The 17,464-nt window shown below is 60.6% G+C and overlaps 1 protein-coding gene across 5 annotated transcripts in view; it reads right to left on the minus strand.

Moving 5' to 3' along the window:
• Positions 1-16,214, minus strand: part of LOC136371211 (microtubule-actin cross-linking factor 1-like) — a 136,276-nt gene extending 120,062 nt beyond the window's left edge. For 4 of the 5 annotated variants that reach the window (XM_066335139.1, XM_066335141.1, XM_066335134.1 and 1 more), the window contains exon 1: positions 15,980-16,214. In XM_066335139.1, coding sequence (XP_066191236.1) covers positions 15,980-16,199 — 220 coding nt within the window. In that variant the 5' untranslated portion in view covers positions 16,200-16,214. Of the gene's footprint in view, positions 1-10,869; positions 11,037-15,979 lie in introns of those variants that run through there. The other variant, XM_066335136.1, reaches the window with a different exon arrangement.
• Between the last annotated feature and the right edge of the window lie 1,250 nt (positions 16,215-17,464).

A 17,464-nucleotide genomic window follows, 5' to 3' on the forward strand; every position in this document is an offset into this window, starting at 1 on the left:
GGGACAGACAAAATCGGCACCACTGGGTCTAGAGGCAGCAGAAGAGACCAAAACCCCACAGGCTGGGCTTCTCGGGGACGTGCCACCCGCATTTCCATGTCCTTGTTCCGGGGAGCGGAAAGTGCCACGAGCTCTGGGATGTGGGAGCCAGCACAGGAGCCAACGCTCCCAGCAGGGCTCTGGGCAGCACCTGGAGAGGGGAAGGCTGCCAGCTCAGCTCCTGCAAGCAGTCACCTTGTAAACACGATTAATAATGTCATCTTGGCTCCCCGCGCGGGCAGGACGGGAATTCACCGAGCTGCAGCTGGAGACAGGGCTGGAAAGCTCCATGGGAGAGCCTCAGCAGCCCCAAAACCTGTAAAAGGGCTCAACGACACCCAAACCCAGCACCTATCCCTGCTCTGGCTGCCAAGGGGCTGGAGATGGAGGGAACAGAGCTGGCCACCACCCCCGGCACACCCAGCAGCCACATGGTGACTCGGGGCTCCTTTTACGTTGATTCCCAGTGCCAGCTGCAGCGAGGCACAGGAAAAATTTATGATGGACACCACGGCAGCATAAGAAAGTGAATTATATTCCTCCCAGACTCGATAACTCAGGACAGCTGTCAGCACAGAGCCGCGGGATTAACCCTTCGTGGCGGCGGCACGGGAGGGTGGGGACACTGCCAGCCCGCTGGTGACAACTCCCTTGGCTCCCTGCTAAATTAAACATGGAATTGATTCACCTTTGTTATACAATGGGATCAGCTGGTAAAGCCCAGCCGAGGCCTTGCGGTGAAACGGGCGAGTCAATGACAGCATTGTTGGATGACAGGTTGGATGATGGCATCCCAGGTGCTTTCTGTTTTCCTCTCCTTCTAGCAGGAGAAGCCCTGCAGCAGGATGAGGCTGGCTGGGAATTCCAGAGGGAAAAAAAGCTCCTCTGCCAGCAAGGAGGATAAAAAAAAAAAAAAAAGAAAGAAAGAAAGGAGAGAAAAAGCATTCCCAAAGCACCAGGTAAACCGAGCTGCTGTCCCACAGGCTGGGCTCACTGCCTGTGACAGTGGGACAACGGCTGCCTGCCTCCAGCCACCTGCCAGGGGCCAGCCCAGCACGATCGGGTGTCCCAGCTGGCTCTCCAGGGACAGCCCGAGAGGCAGGAGAGGGCACAGCATTGGGAAAAAGCTTTAGAAAGAAAGGAACTGGGAAAACAGCAATCCGCACCCGGGTGCCACCGTGCACCCGCAGCCACACGGCAAAAAACACCCTCAGCCCGGCAGGAACAGCCCCCATCCCGTGGGAACAGCAGCCTGCTGTCCCCTGGAGCAGGAATTTGAGCTCAATTCCTTTCCTAGTTGTTATTTGCCAAGCAGCTTCCCTGGGCTCCCTGAGTTGTTCGCAAGGGCTGGGCTGGCCCCAGCGCTCCCTTTGTGCCCAGCTCCAAATCCAAAGGAGAGGACAAAAGAGGGAAGTGAAGCAGAGCCGTGGAAGCACCACCTCTCCCAGCAGCTCCTCCTGACCCTGCCGGGAGCTCTGGATCCGCCGGGATCGGTGACAGATGGTGGCACCCAGCGGCTCAGCCTCTCTCTATCCCTCTGTGGCTCACAAATACCTCTCAGGGTGCCGAGTCCATCCAGGAACTTCTTGTACTTCTCCAAGTTCATCTTCCAGCTGCACCAGCCCCGCTGCTCAGCTGGGTGGCATCGGGGGCACCCACAAGCTCCAGGCACTGTCCCCAGCTCAGCATTCCCGCTGGACTCCTCTCTCAGTCGCCCTTTGACCACTGGCAGTGTTTCCTTATTTGATGAAGCACATGAAAAACCTCCCAGGGCTTGAGGCCACCCCCACTTTTTGCAAATGAGCCCAGCAACTGCCCCGCACCACCAGGGCCCCCCGGCATCCCTTTATCCCACCCCTCCACGCAGCAGCTTTCAGAGATTGTATGTCCTGGGGATATTTCCAGCGAGGAAGGGAATTGGGAGGGGAAGGAAAAAAAAAAAAAACAAACCAATGGGATTTAAGGCCGGCAAGCAGGGGACGAGGAAAACGCAGGCAGATGGGTTCCCATCCTTGTGGGAAAAGCCACCCTGGTGACTGACATCAGGGAGAAGCCATCAGAAAGGTGCCATAAAATGTTGGGAAAATGGGCCAGGTGAGGTCCAGGAGCAGATGGGGAGCAGATCCCTCCCGTCTCTGCCCCCCGACACTGGCCACATGTTCACCTCACCCCGGCTGCGAGGCGCTTACAAAGCTGAAAAGGAGATTTACTGGTTTTAAAGGAATTTTTGGCAGCAGGAACCAGCCCAGAGTGATCCAAGGGGATCCAAGCGCCTGACCCGTTCATTGCTGCCCTTCAGCAGGACTGGTGTCCACCGGGCACGGAGCAGGACTTCTGTTAAATCAAATAATAAAAAACGATAATGACCATGACAATTATAATAATATAATCATCATCAGTCGTGTTGAAATGTGCTGTCATGGAGGTAGATCCTGCTCTCTTCATTCTCTCTCTGGAAAGATCCCAGCAGATTGAGCAAGACCTACCACACGGTGCAGGATCATCCTGCCTGGGCTCCCACACAGCATTTGAGCTTTGCCAGAGGAGGGGGAGAGAAACAGAGCAAAGATGTGCTGCAGGAGCCAAATCTCCCCCAAAAAACCAGGGGGGAAACTCCCTGAAAACTCAGGGTAGTGAGGAGATCCCCCTCATCCATGGGCACATGAATCCCTGGCTCCTTCACCATGTGCTGAGATGCATCCCCAGAGCAACCCACATCCCACGGCAAATTATCCATAAAAACACGAATCAAACCGGAACACTCATGGAAACAACCCTGTGTCCACCTCCTCCACAGCTCCAGGACAGACAGACACTTCTCCAGGGACAGACACACACCGGGGGTATCACTTTCCGTGGCTAACAGAGCAAACCCAGCAGGCCAGTTGCTGCTTGTGCCCCTGACAGCTGGGAACCAGGGAGCCAAAATTCCCTCAGGGAGCTCTCAGTTGGAAAAAGGGGGGTGCAGGTGGTGAGGTGCCTCCTCCACACCCTGATCACCCCAGCACCTTCTGAACCCCTGGGCTCGGGTGGGATGGAGGTGACATCCATCCATCCCAGCAAGGAGCTGATCCAGGAGCTGATCCAGCCACTAAAGAGGGACACATGAAGAGCCTGGATTTAGGATCTGGAGGTGCCTGGTGCCCAGTGCATCCCTGGGTCATTCCCAGCCATCCCCCTCGCCCTCCGGCAGCGCCGGCAGCAGAATGAAAGTTGTCGCGAGAAGCCAAGTTGTCACCACTAAAAATAGCACAATGGAATTTTCCTCTAAAGGAAGAAAAAAAAAAAATAAAATCTCGATCCTTGCTGACAAAGGGACTGTGAGAATGAAGGGTGGGAACAGCTCCATGGAGGGGACATGAGGGGACATCGGGTCCTTCCCCTCCAAGACCCCCAAAGAGGCACAGGGAGCTGAGCCCATCATGGGGGGACAGTGAGATGTTTATCTCCATCCTCTCCTGCAAAAGGGAGAGACCAAACCTCCCCAGGATGGCCACTGGACACGGCCAGCAGGCAGCTGCTCCAAAATTCCAGCAGCAGGAGGGAGATGCAGGGAATCCAGCCCAGAACTCCCTCAGCTCCTCCAAACCCTGCCTTGATGGGGAGAAAGCCACTTCCCTCCTCCCGTCCCGAGGGGGTTAATGGAAAGCGGGTCTGACGCCACCAGATCCCATCCCCAAGCATCCCAGCTCCTTGTCCCCTCCGCCGGGAACGCCAGGAATTCCTGGAGGAGGGAGGATCGCTCCAGCTGGTTCCATCAGCACCGAGACTGAGAGAAGGGGGGAGCCAGGGCAGCCCCCAGCTCCTGCAACATCCAGGAATCCCAGATCTCCCAGCACAGCAACTGCCCTCCCAGCAGGAACGAGAAGCATCCCAAACAGCCGGCCGGGATGAAATATCTCCACAGGCAGCAGCGTCTGGAGGCGCCTGCACTGAAACCCCCCGTGCCACCCCATGGCTGTCCCCACCACTGTCACCCCACAGCTGGGGGGATGCTGGGACACCCCACCAGCCCCCAGGAGTGGTGATGGGGCCGTTCGAGCCACATCTGGATGTTGCCAGAGGCAGGGAATGGAGGTGGGATCCTGGGGTGAAGGGTGGATTTATTTAGGGACAGCTTTAAGGCTGCACTGTCACCGCCCTGGCGAGCCCCCAGCGGGGTCACAGGGCCACACCAGCTGTCCCCAACATCACTGTGTCAACTGAACACGCCAGAAGGAGAGGGGTGGTGCGAGGGGGGCACTAATTAACGCTCATTAGCTGGCGGGGCAGCACGTGCAGAGAGGGACCACCGGGATGGGGAGACATCCAGACCCCAGCACACACAGAAAGTCTCTCCCACAGGATAGATTTACCAGGAGCAAAACTGCCCAAGGTCAGCTGGAATCTCCCAGCCAAGGCAGCCCTTGTATACAGTTTCCTGCAGGGAAAAATAAGCTGCTGGCAAAAGCATTTCTGTAGGGCCACAACAGACCCAAAAAACGATTTATAAAAACCGAGATGAGTCTCGCCCTGACAGGACATAAAAATCCCACTGGGATCAAGGCACAGTTCCATGGTTGTGCAGGAGTGGGGTGGATGGCTGGGGGCAACAAGGGCAGAGCAAGAAATTTGGAGGAGGAGCTGGTTTCCATCCCAGCCATGCCAGGATGACACCCCTCACCTGGGCAGGGGTCCCAGCAGAGCCTGAGGGAGGGGAAAAGGCTCCCAGCAGAGCTCAAGGTGGGCAAAACAGAAGCTGGGAGAGAACACAGCCCACGCAGGGTGCTGCAGAGGTGCAAAACACAGCACTCATCACCTGTGGGAGGCTGAAAAAGCTTCCCCAGCATCATTAAAAAAATGCTCATCTGAGCAGAGGAGGGCAGGCTAAGGCTCACCGGAGGGAAACAGGGCTCAACAGGAAATGAAAAATGGAAATGCAGGCTTGTCACGCACAGGAAAACAACAAAATAAACACAATTGTGGCCTCCCAGCGCCTGGAGCTCGCTGGCTCAGAGCTCTGATAAACAGTGGGTGACAAAGGGACACTCCAGGCACAGGCCCTGCAGCCAGACCTGTCCCACCTCTGCTGGCAGCCCCAGAGCCAGGCTGTGCTCCGAGGGGTGACACGGAGCTGCAGCCCATCCTGCTGGGATCAGCATCCTGCTTCTCACCTGGAGCCTCCCAAACCATCCTGCCCAACAGCCCCCTCCTCTCCCAGGAATCTCTGGCCCAGAAGCAGGACGCACATCTCAGATCACATCCCAGGACTCATTTTACCGTACACCCCAAATCTGATCCCTCAGCCTCCTGCCCCACCACACACCCCAGCTGAGGCTGGAGGATCCCCCTCCCCGGCCCCCAGCCGGGTGAGATCCATCCAGACACACAAAACCCCACGACAAGAGCTTGGAAATGAAACTTCCCAGCTTATTAACACAAGCATCCTCCTGCAGGGAATTTCCTTGGCGGTTTCCCTCTCCAAGCTGGAGGCTGTTTGAACACCCCCAGCCCCGGCAGCGAGCCCAGACCCCCCAGACAGCGCTGAGAGGTTAAATCTGGAGTTTTCCCGGGGAGAAAGAGCGTCTGGAAGGAAAGGGAGACCTCAAGGACAGCATCCAGCAAGGGATGAGGGGTGTGCTGGGGAGATCAGCTCCACCTCTGCTCCCCCACCACCTCCCAGCACCGGCTCTGCTGGTTCCCACCCATGGGATGGGATGGGAAAGGTGTGAGCAATCAGGGAGAGGAGCCGGTTTGCTGGTCCTGCCCATGGACCTGGGAGGCTTCACCCACTGCCGGGGGGCACAGCACGGGTGACCAACCCCCGGAATCAGAGCTCCCTCTGTGTCCCCTCTGCCGGCCCCATCCCAGGTGTGCCAGCACCTCTGCACCGCCTCTCCCCAGGGCAGAGATTGCTTCACCTGCAAAAACTCAGCTGGCGTTGCTAAGATCCGGCCACAGCACTGAGCTTCCACAGGGCAGCAACACCCTGGGCACGGCAGGATTGGGAAGGGCTGGATTATTGGAGCTCAGGGAATGAAGTCCTCCCTTTTAGCTGCTTTTGCAGCTGCTCTGTGCATTTTCCCATTACCCCACGGCTGTCCCAGCCCTCCTGCTCCAGCCAGCAGCGAAACACTGCCCCGTGCAGGAACCAGCCAGGCTGAGCCCATGGTCCAGGCAGGGCTCACAGCCCCTCTCCGCAGGAGGATGGAGCTGTATTCACAAATCTCAGCTCCATCACGCCTTTCTCGAGCTCCAGCACAGCCTCTCCCTGCAGGAAGACAGGAGGAACTGGAACCTGCAGCGCCCTGCTGCTCCCGCAGCCTGGATTCATCCATTTCAGCTCCATAAAAAAGGCACTCATCACCCGGATATTCAAACAATGGTGTTAAGACACTTGAAATTTAAATAAAACCTCTTGTTTTACTTCCCTCTGGGAGGCTTCCTTGCCACTGGCATCAGCCACGGTATGTCCAGAGCAGTCTAAACTTAGCTGACACAAGCGAGACGAGCCTGGAAAGGAGCTTGGCTGGGACCCAGCAGACAGAGGTCAAAGACTCTGGTCTCGCCCCGGAGCATGAGCCGGGAAGGAAAAGGTTCCACGGGAATGCAGAGCTGAGGAGAACAGCAGAGAGCAGCCCCAGCACTCTCCAAAGGCTCGGCTGCTGAGAGGAGATCAAAGCCTCTCCGACACAGCCCCGCACACCAGCGGTCACGTCCCGGCCAGGTCCTGGGGATCCGGCCACCTTGCACCCAGCCCCTGCCCTCCCAGGGGATTTTCTCTCTGGGTCAGAAGCACATGGAAAGGAGGAGAAGCAGCCAACAGCCCCAGGAGCTGTGAGAGCAGGGCTCAGGCAGGGTTCTGGTTCATTAGCAGGGCACCAGGACACTCCGGCCGTGGCTTCCGCTGATCCCCGTGGGATGGGGGGAGGCACACGCCTCTCTGCCAGGAAATCCCAGCCCAGGAGGCACTGCTGGGCCTTGGAGTGGGCATGGCTCTATCCAGAGAGCCAGCCAGGCCAGGTGGGGTGTGTCCAGTCACCTGCAACACCACCAGCCCCATTTCCCTGCTGGCCAAAACAAACACGGGCAAAACGGCTCCTTGTACCCAGTGCTGGGGCTCCACCTCGGACACCCAGGGCTGCCCCAGGAGGCTCCTGGCACCTTCCTGAGCCCCACTTTTGCCTCTGGTCCCCGCCTTCTCATGCCAGAGAAGTCAATGACCCCCCCAAAAATCAGAGTTATTCACCCACTGATGGAAAATCCCATGGCTCCCAGCCCAGCTTCCCCCACACTTGCTCCAGCCAGGGACTCTCCACTTCAAAAGTGGAACTTGGCCAACCCTCCTCCCGAGGGATGAGGAGGAAGAAGGGCTTCCTCTCCCCCAGTGAGGAGTCACCACCACGCCACCAGCCCCAGCAGTGCTGTCACAGGCCACAGAGGCCTCGTGCAGCCCACTCAGCACCAGCCAGCAGTGATGCTCTCATCCTCGTGGGATGGATCTCCCAGCAATCCCTTGCATCAGGAGGCAGCTGCACGATGAGAGAGCTGCTTGGCTCAAGGAACAAGGCACCTCCGAGTCCCCAAACACCTCCAGGTGCATTTGTTGTGGCACACCACCAGCCACAAGTGGGAGAAAAGGAGGTTCTTCACAGATGGGCACGGCCAGGAACGCCACCCAGCAGCAGGTAGGCTCCAGTCCCGACTGGAATGAATCCTGGTTGATTTATACAAGGGTCCTCCACCTTTCCTGCCCACCCCAGAGTCTCCTCCAGTCCTTGGGAGGTCGTTCCCTCCCCAGCTGAAGCCAGGTTACTCAACCAAGGTGATAAACCACCCTGTCCTATCCCAGTCCAAACAAGCCAGGCCACGTGCCGGGCACCACGGAGCAGGCAGAGACAGCGCCGGGAGCGGGGAAAACCTTCTGAGATGCCACAACTCCAGGTTTTCTACCCCCAATCCCAAAAAAAAACCCCAGTTAATTAGGAGAAAGAAAGGATTTCAGCAGGATTGATTAGTTAATGTTTACAGCGCCGTGAGCAGGGGAAGCATGACCTGTGCTCTGAGCTTGGCAGAGCTGCCGGCACCCTTGAGCTGCCGGGGGCTGCTCTGCACAGGGCCACGATTTCCAGGTGCTGGCTCCTGGTTTTCCAAAGGGACACTGAGGATCAGCACTCCTCAAACACAACAGGAATGCCATGGAGAGTTGCTGGGCTGACAGAGTCAGGCTCCCCTTCCTGCCCAGACCCCAAAAGAGAGGTGTCCAAAAAGCAGCTCCACCATCACCGCGCCGTCATTCCCACCGGGATCCGCGGCGGCACGTCCCGGCGTGTGCCACAGCACCGTGATCCAGGGATGAGGCAAGAGGGGCTGGAATCCCCACGGGGCACTGCTCTGCTGGCTTTCAACCGGGCCACACTGGTGAAAACGTGGTGGCACTTCCCAGAATGACTGTCCCAGAGAGGCCAACCCCGAGGACGCCCGAAGGAAGTGAGAGCCAGGGAAGAGCTGAGACAGCACCGGAGTCACCACCCCCAAAATCTCCACTTTTAGCCCCATCCTTTGGTTGAAGCCACCCCCTCAGCAGCAGGGCACGGCAGGTGGGTGCCCCCGCAGCTGTGATGCAAACGTCCTCCCCCAGCAGCCCGGGCATCGGGAGCAGCCCAGGCAGCCCCGGCGCCGCAGCGCTGCGGCACAACTCCCCGGCACCCCGCTGCCGAGGGTGGGTGTTCTTAGAGAGAAAGAAAGGAAGGAATCACGGGGATCTGCCAGCTGCTTCGCTCCTGCTCACCAGGGAAAACCAGGACTTGCAGCCTGCACTGGGACCTTTCCCATCCTGCTGCTGTCTGTGTCTCCAGACCTGTCCCGGCTCGCTCGGCAGCAGAGGCCTTGCTGCTCAAATTGGGAATTTTTTTGAGTATTCAGCGCTGCTGTCTGAAAGAAAAGCATTTGCAGTCCTTGCTCTGGCAGCACCAAGTGTCCTCCTTGTCCTCCTTGCTGGATGTGGCGGGTCTGGGGTGGTCACCACAAGCTGGACACCAACACCACAGGTCTCCCTGCTCGGCCCTCAGCAGTCCCATTTCAGTGAAAACTCTGTTTTTGCAGGATTAAGAGGGGGAGGGGATGAGCCAGTGGAAAACTTGTTCTGGACAGGAAAAACCAAACGGCTTACAGGAGCTGCAGTGGGGAATAACAGGGAAGAGACAACAAATCCACCAACTCAACCCCAAACAACCCAAACTGGGGCTCCAACTCAGCCCTTGCAGCGCTGGTGGGATGTCCTGGGAGGGGTGGGGAGTTGGGAAGGGGTCAAAAGCAAAGAAAAACTTCTGTGGAGTATAAACACCCATTTCCCCCACACCACAAACAAGCTCCGACAACACCCAGCAGGGTATTTCCAAATGAACACCAGCCTTCTGCCATATCCCAGTGCAAAAATCAGGTATTCCCTAGAAAAACTCCTTCCCAGAAGAACCCAGTTGCTCATGGAAGGCACCAGCAGCCAGAACAGGGAGCGGGCAAGGGGAGCCCAGGGGCCAGAGGTGCTCCAGCTGGACCATGTGCATTACAACCTCTGGAATTTCCATTTCTTTTCTGGAACAAAGCAAACCCGATGCAAACAGCAGCACCTTCCACGCCAGCGCTGCCACCCGCGTCTCCACGCTGAATCCGACTACATCAAAGCAGCTTTTTAGTAATCAAAAAGTTTGTCGAGCTCTTGGACGAGCCCAAGTCACGTTTCCCGGAGCCTTTCCAAGGCACCCGATGAGGTTTTATTCCCCGCTCCCTGCGGAGGCTGCGCGTCTCTCCCACCACTGGGATGTTGGAGTGGCACCCCTGAATCAGGGAGCCGAGGAATCCATAATTCCCCTTCCTCCGCAGGCAGAAAGGAAAAGGAAACTCCTCTGAGCCCGGCCATCCGCATTTTAAAGATACTTGGCTGGTAAACTTAGAAAAACGGAGCACTGGGAGCCCTGTGGGGCTGGAATCTGGGCTCCAGGACAAGCCTAGCGCTGCAGCGGGGAGGAGGAGGAGGAGACAAAAAAAAATAAAATAAAATAATAATAACAAGCAGAAGAATGGGAACGCACACAGCTGCCGGGGATGAGCCGCTGACATCAAAACTGCACACTCACTGCCGGTACCGGCATCACCTGGGCCCCTCATCCCTCATCCCAGCGAGGGCCTCGGTGGCGTTGGGGGGCTGTGGGGACACGGATGGGTCCCCAAACCCCTCGTGGCACCGCGGGTGAAGCCGCAGGGATGAGGGATGCCGTGCTGCTCCCAGCGCCGGGATGCCCGGCTGGGATGCTGGGCACCCCATAGAGGGGACACGGGCACCCCACAACTCTGGGAAAGCCACTCGGGGGACGTGGGAAGCTCAGGCAGCGCTGCCGAGCACCCCCAGACATCCCACGCTGGGGACAGCAGCGCCGCTCATCCCTCGGGATGCTGAGCCCACGGGCAGCCCACGCAGGAGCCGCGGCACCCTGGAACCCCACGCAGACACGCCGCTCCCCCACACGGCCCACCCAAGAACCCGGAGCATCCCACGCAGGGGACACCCGGGGCGCTCAGACGCCGTCCCCGTGCTGGGGACACTGGGATCAGCGCAGCCCGAGCGGGGACACCGCGCTCCCCGAGGATGCTGCCGCCCCCGAGCATCCACCCCGGGGCCGCTGCCAGCGCTCCGGCCGCGGGCACCGACCAAACAGCGAGCAGACACAGGGGAAAACACCGGAAAGGCTCGGGGAATGCTCCGGGAACGGCTCCGGGAAGGAGCCGGCTCAGCCCCTCGGGGCGGCCCCGGCGCTCTCCAGGCCCCGGCGCTCTCCCCGGCGGGCGCGGTACCTTTGTAGCGCTCCAGCACGTCCTCGTAGGCCTGCACGAACTCCTTCTCCTGGCTGAGGTTGGCCGGGAGCAGCCCCGGCACGTAGCCGGCCATGGCGGCCTTTGTGCCCGGGCTGGGCGCAGCTGCCGGCGGCGCGGCCAGGGCCCGTCTGTGTCTGTGCCGGGGCCGCTTCCGCCGCGCCGCGCCCGGGACCGGCCCGCCCCGGCCCCGCCCACTGCCGGGGGCCACGCCCACTGCCGGGGGGCCACGCCCACTGCCCGGGACACGCCCACCGCCCTGGGGCACGCCCACCGCCCGGGACACGCCCACTGCCGGGGACACGCCCACTGCCGGGGACACGCCCACCGCTCCGGGATACGCCCACCGCCCGGGACACGCCCACCGCCCCCGGGACACGCCCACCGCCCCGGGACACGCCCACCGCCCCCGGGACACGCCCACCGCCCCCGGGACACGCCCACCGCCCCCGGGACACGCCCATCGCTCCGGGACACGCCCCTAGACACACTCATCTCTCCCGGGACCCATTGAGGGGGGCACGCCTATGGATAGGGACACGCCCCCCGGACACGCCCCAGACGCCGAAATTATGGTTGTCACGCTCATTAAAATAGGCCACGCCTACCTCTCGGTGTTTGCTCCGCCTCCTGTTTAAGGCCGCACCCCCCGAACAGGCCACGCCCCCCGGTGGCCGCCCCGGGCACGCCGCGACACCTGGTGGCCGCTCGGGGCAGCACGGGGCGGGAGGGATGGGGGACAACGGGGGGACAACGGGGGGACAACGGGGGGGACACTGAGGGTGACACCGAGGGTGACACCGAGGGTGACACCGGGGATTATAGTGGAGGTGACACGGAAGTGACACCGGGATGACGCCGGGGATTACACCAGGGGTGACACAGAGGTGACACAGAGGTGACACAGAGGTGACACCATGGGTGACAATGGCTGTGGTACCAGGAACGACACCAGGAGGTGACACTGCATGTGTGACATCGGGAGGTGACACTGGGAGTGATACTGGGGGTGATACCAAGAATGCCACCAGAGGGTGACACTGGGAGTGACATCGCGGACACCACCGGAGGGTGACTGACACAGGCAGTGACACCAGGGGTGACACAGAGGGGTGACAACGGGACTGACACCAGGGGTGACACCTTGGGGCGGAGGGGGACGACACTGCCCGAATGTGATGCCGTGACCTCCCAGCGCCACACTGTCACCCAGAGACCCCTCAGTGACAATCCCTGCTGCTGGCACATCCCAGTGAGCTCAGGAAGTTCATCCCAGTACATCCCAGTAGATCCCAGTGTACCCAGTGCCTCACCTCAGCTGTCCCCAGTCCTCCAGCATGGGACAAACTGGGGGTGCTGCTGAGCCCCTGGGGATGCCCCGGGCTGTGATCCCGGCTGGGAGCTGTGCCCGGGGACAGCCAGAGCCCCTGGCAGTGCCTAGAGGGACACTGGGGACCCCTCAGCACCAGCTGGTGAGGAACGGGCAGGACAAAGGGGCCCTGAGAATCAGCTGAGGGATTTTGGAGGGGACAGAAAGGCCCCACCAAAGGGAACAGTGGGGCAGAGTCAAAACCTATGGGGAAATGGGGGTTCAGGGCCTGGCACTCCCAAATCCACAGAAACCCCAACTCAGCCACACCAAAATCCCAGCCGAGCTGATGGAGCAAAACCTCCCGTGGAAATGGCTCTTACAGGGGCACGAGGGTGGCTGTCCCCAGGCCAGGGGACACCCCAGTCCCCCCAGCACCCATCCTCGCTGAGCCCACATGACCCGGGCCGGACCCAGCCCCTGTCCCTGGGGCAAATCCCGGCCCCTTTTTTGGCCATCTCACGATGCTGCTTTTCTCACCCCGATGCGCCGTTCCCATGGCAACTGGAGGGCCCGGCTGGGTAACCACGGCAACGAGAAAAGCCCCATCCCGCTCCGACAGACACCCCGAGTGTCCCCACCGTCACCCAGGGACCCCCGAGCCACCTCAGGGTGAGGGGAGGCCGCACCCCGCATCCCTCCAGGGAATGAAGAGGGTCCACCTCCATCTTCCTCCTCCTCCTCCTCCTCCCGCAGCCCCGGGTCCGGGGTGGGGTTACACACATCACCCCCCTCATCCCGGTTTTGGAAGCATCTCCCTTTCGGCTCGTCGCCTTAATTAGGAAAAGTAATTAACGTGGCACAGAGCGCCGGTGCGCGGCTGCATCCCCGGCAGAGCCTCCGTGGGGAGGAGGGTTTGGATCGCGGCGACCTCGTGGCAGGGCCTTTGTGCCCAGCGGTGCCAGGGCCTGGCACGAATCCTCAGCGGAGCATCCCGCTGGGAATGGCCAGAAAATCCCCTGGGAACGGCCCCAGGGGCGCAGCTCCCCCGGCCCTGCCCGGCACAGAGCCCTGCAGAGGTGCCTGCGCCCGCCACATCCCTCTGACCCAAAAACGCGTTCCCAGGGATAGGGAAATCTGTGCCGGCCAGCTGGCACTCAGCGATTCCTCCTCGGGCAGCGGGAATGCTGCTCGGAACCTGCCCCGGCCCCGCCAGCCGGCGGCTTCGCTGCTCCCAAGGCAGCGGAGAACAAGGGGGTTTGTTCCCATGTCCCCGGGGATGAAGCACAGCTCCCTCGCTCAGCCAGCGCCGGCTCTGCCAGCGGCGCGGGTGACGCGCCCGGGTGACAAAGGACTCCCAGGAACCTTTTCAAAGAGCTCTTGGAAAGCCCCCGCGACGCCTCGTCCATCACCCCTGGCCGCTCACCCCTGGCATCCCGGAGTGCCCCGGCCCCTCCTGCCCCAGCAGCACCAAGTGCAAACAGATTTAGGATGAAAGAGCCTTTTTTTCCCCCCCAAAAAAAGCAGCACCTCCCGCCCACTCTCACCCTCTGCCAAGCGCCTGGAGTGAGACAGAGCAAGGCAGGGCCAAGGGTCACCCTCTGACCCTCCACGTCCTGCTCCCCCCTCCCCTCCCAGCACCGCCTCCCGAGGAGATGATGCCAGAAAAGCAGGGAACAGCTCCAGAGCTGCCTGGAGACTTGGGCCAGCATACCCCAGCCCCCACCAAGGCCCTCCCTGGGCACGGCTGTGTCCTCCTTTCCTCGGCTCTGATGGCCAGAAGGGATGCAGAGGCTGCTGGACCCCATGGATAGTGAGGACAAGAGCCCCTCAGATCTCTGTGTCCCCCCAAAACCAAGATCCCTGTGTCCCCACAAAGGTGCCACTCCTTCTGTGTCATCTCTACAGGGTCCCTGGTGGCACAAGGGTGGGGCTCCCCAGCCTCAAATGATGCCTGGGCTCCATCCTCAGGCCTTGGTGCCCCTTCCAGAGGATCCCAAAAAGCTGAGTCCCCACAGCCCTCCCCTCAGCTCACTGAGAGGTGCCAGGTCCCCCGGGGCACATTCCTCAGGCCACCATCTCCCTGCTCCCAAGCCTGATCCCAGTGGGAAGAGGCACTGGGGCGGCCAGCGCCCTGCAGACATTCCCACTGAATAATGCAAGGATCTGAATCAATATTTCAGCTCATTTTCAAACTTGGTGACACAAAACTGTCTCCGAACTCCTTTTTTTTTTCCCAGCTCAGCACTGTCTCACTGCACCTCTTGAGTTATTTTTAATGGGGAATCTGCATGAGACCGAATTTTGTGACATCCCCCTGCCTTTCATCACGGGCTGGAGCCAGCTGGAGTGAAGACAAACACTCGGCACCCCGGGCAGAAACAGAGCTGGGGAATTGCTGGGCCTTGGCAGAATCCATCCCAGGGGTGTGGGAGGATGGGGATTTGGGGGCAGAGCGGGTCCATGAGAAGCAGTGAATATGGCAGGATCCTGGTTTTCCCCCCATCTCCCAGCCCCAGGGATTTGGGATTTGGGGCAGGGCCAGCCGCACCCTGCACATTTGCCTATCCCAGCCCCAGACGGTTCATTCTCAAGAACCATCATTTGAATCAACTGGTTCTTCCAGCCCCAAGATTCCCGGGTTGGCACGGCGGCACAGTTGGATCCACACGCACCCCTGTGCCATGGGACAGGCAGGGGAGAGGCAGCAGCACCCCACAGCCACCCCTGACCTGGTGGCACCTGCCCCTGTGCCAGGTGCTGTCCCTGCTCCCAGTTTGTGTCCCCACAGGACGGCAAACCCAGCACTGGGGCTCATTTGGGGGCTGCTGGGGGCTGGCTGGTCACCTCCGGGGTTTGTCACCTTTGTGCCCAACCCCACCAGTGAGATTAAAGCCCAGCGCCGGGTTTCTCTTGGAGCAACAGCCAGGGCCAGCCTGGCCAGGGCTCAGCAGGGGTCCCTCAGCACCGCCCTGAATCCCCAAATCCCCGTTTGCTCCAGCAGGAGCAGATCAAAGGCGCCCGCAGCTCTGGGAGATGTGGACAGACCCCGGCAGACACAGATCAAAGCCCTCGATGGCCATTTGGCCCCAGAGAAGAATCGAATCCCAGCTCTGGTGCCTGGAGCCACCACCCAGAGCGAATTCCCCTGTCCCCCCTCCCCACTGACCCCGGAGCAGGGTCCCCACAGCCAGTGCTTGGAGAAGGAGCCATTGGCCAAGGTGGATCCATCCCTGTCTTTGTTCCTGCTTCCCATCCCTGCTCCTTCCCCTCGGCTGTGACTGGGTCAGCAGCACAGCAGGCAAAGGGACACACGAGGCGCTGTCCCCTCCACACGGGGACACCAGCAGGTCCCAATGGGCACCGTGATGGAGCTGCTGATGGGCACCACAAAGGAGCAGCCCCAGCTCCATCACCCGGGTGGGGAATCCCAAACCTCCCCGGGCAAATTCCTGCACGGAGCTCAGCCAAGGGCATTGTTCCACCAAGGAGCCATTCAGTCCTTCATTAAGCATTTTAATGTCACCCAACCCGTGAATCGGAGGCGCCCAGTCATCCCTTAACCTCAGTGCTGAAGGGATGAACCGCCCAGGGCCAGCCTAAAGAGGACAAAGACAAACCACCACCCTGCTCCTCGATCACCGGAGCCATATCCATCCCTCCCCTCCTGTCCCCATCCACCCCCAGGCTCCCTGAGGAGCGGTGGGGGACAGAGATGACCCCAAGTCACCGCGGAGGAGCACAGGAACACCCAGAGGGGGATCCAACAAGGCGCTGCCTTACCTGCGACCCTGACGACAGCCCTCTCGGCCGGGTCCAGCACCGAATCCTGACTCTTCCTCTTCCTCTGCTCATGGAGGGGTAAATTCCAGGGCAAGGTGTCCCCGGGGGGGCAGGGGGAGAGGCTGCCCGAGCGCTCGCTGCGGTAGGAGCGTTCGCTCCGGCACGACCGCTCGCTCCGGCATGAGCGCTCGCTGAGGGTCTCCTCGTCGGAGGACGACATGGCCCAGGGCACGGGCAGGAGGGCGGGCAGGACGTCCCCGCGGGCAGCAGCACCCTGGAGAAGGAGCAAACAGCGCTTGACACCGGGCCACGGGCCACCGGGTCCTCCCCGCCACACGTGCTGGGGATGGTGGAGAAGAGGTGCTCCACCATGGGTGTCTCTGCCCTCTCGGCCGGGTGGATCAGTCCTCCTGGAGGTTCTGAATGCTGCCTCAGTTTCCCCCCGGCTGGGGTTCCCAGGGATGAGGACAGCGGCACGGCTGCCCCTCTACCAGCACAGCACACACTGGAATCCCTGAGCTCACTCCCACAAAGCCAAGTCCAACCTTTTGGGCTCGATTTCTTTGTGCTCAGTAGAAGAAGGAGCATCAGCTCGGCTCTGCCCTTTGTACCTGCAGGTTTTTCCCCTCTGAGAATGGGGATGGCTTTAAAAAATCTTATTAATCATGGCAGAGGAAGATGGTAGGGCTTTCTGGAGCACGCCGGGAGTGAGCTGTGCCGCGTACACACGCTGGGCAAATAAGCACCTTGCATGAGACATATTTAAAATAAATCTCATTGTGTCCTCTAGCACGACCAGGAAAAAATGCCTGAGACTCCTACAACCGATGTGCCGCGGCGCAGGAGCCGCCTCCATCACGCCGAGCCTTTCCTTATTCCCATCATTTAATCAGCAAAACAGGAACAAAGAGACCCAAAAAAACATTGAAAGAAACGGAGAAAGGATTCCATGAGTCATTCACCCCCCATCGAAAAGCTGTGAAAAAATGAATCGCGGCCCAAAAGCGCGGCTCCCCCGGCAGCCCCGAGGGGCTCAGCCCTCGCCCTGTTTTTGGGGGACCCAGGGGTGTGGGGCTGGGGGTCTGCGGCCCCGGGCGGGGTGCGGTGCCCAGGGAGCGGCAGGGCCGGGGGCTGCGGGGGTTGGAGCCGGGTTTGCGGCGCGGGCGGGGGGGCAGCAGGTGCAGGAGGCAGCGGGGTGCGGGCACGGCTCTGCGGGGGCACACGGCGCCGGTGTGGGCCCCCCCCGGGTCCTGGTTCTACCTGGTCCTAGCCCCGCTCCCGGTACCCTCCGGTGCCCGCAGCTCCAGCCCAGCCCCGGCGGCTGCTGCCCGCTTTCCCGGTCCATCCCCATCCCCACCGGCCGCCCTTCGGCGCTCCATCCCCGCTGCATCCCTGTGTCCTTCTCTTCCCGCTTCATCGCCCGCTCGTCTCCCGCTTTGACCCTGCGCTTTCCCGCTCCATCCCCGGCGCTTCCCCGCTCCATCC

The sequence above is a fragment of the Sylvia atricapilla genome, chromosome 24 (genome assembly GCF_009819655.1).
Source record: "Sylvia atricapilla isolate bSylAtr1 chromosome 24, bSylAtr1.pri, whole genome shotgun sequence".
NCBI lineage: Eukaryota > Metazoa > Chordata > Aves > Passeriformes > Sylviidae > Sylvia > Sylvia atricapilla.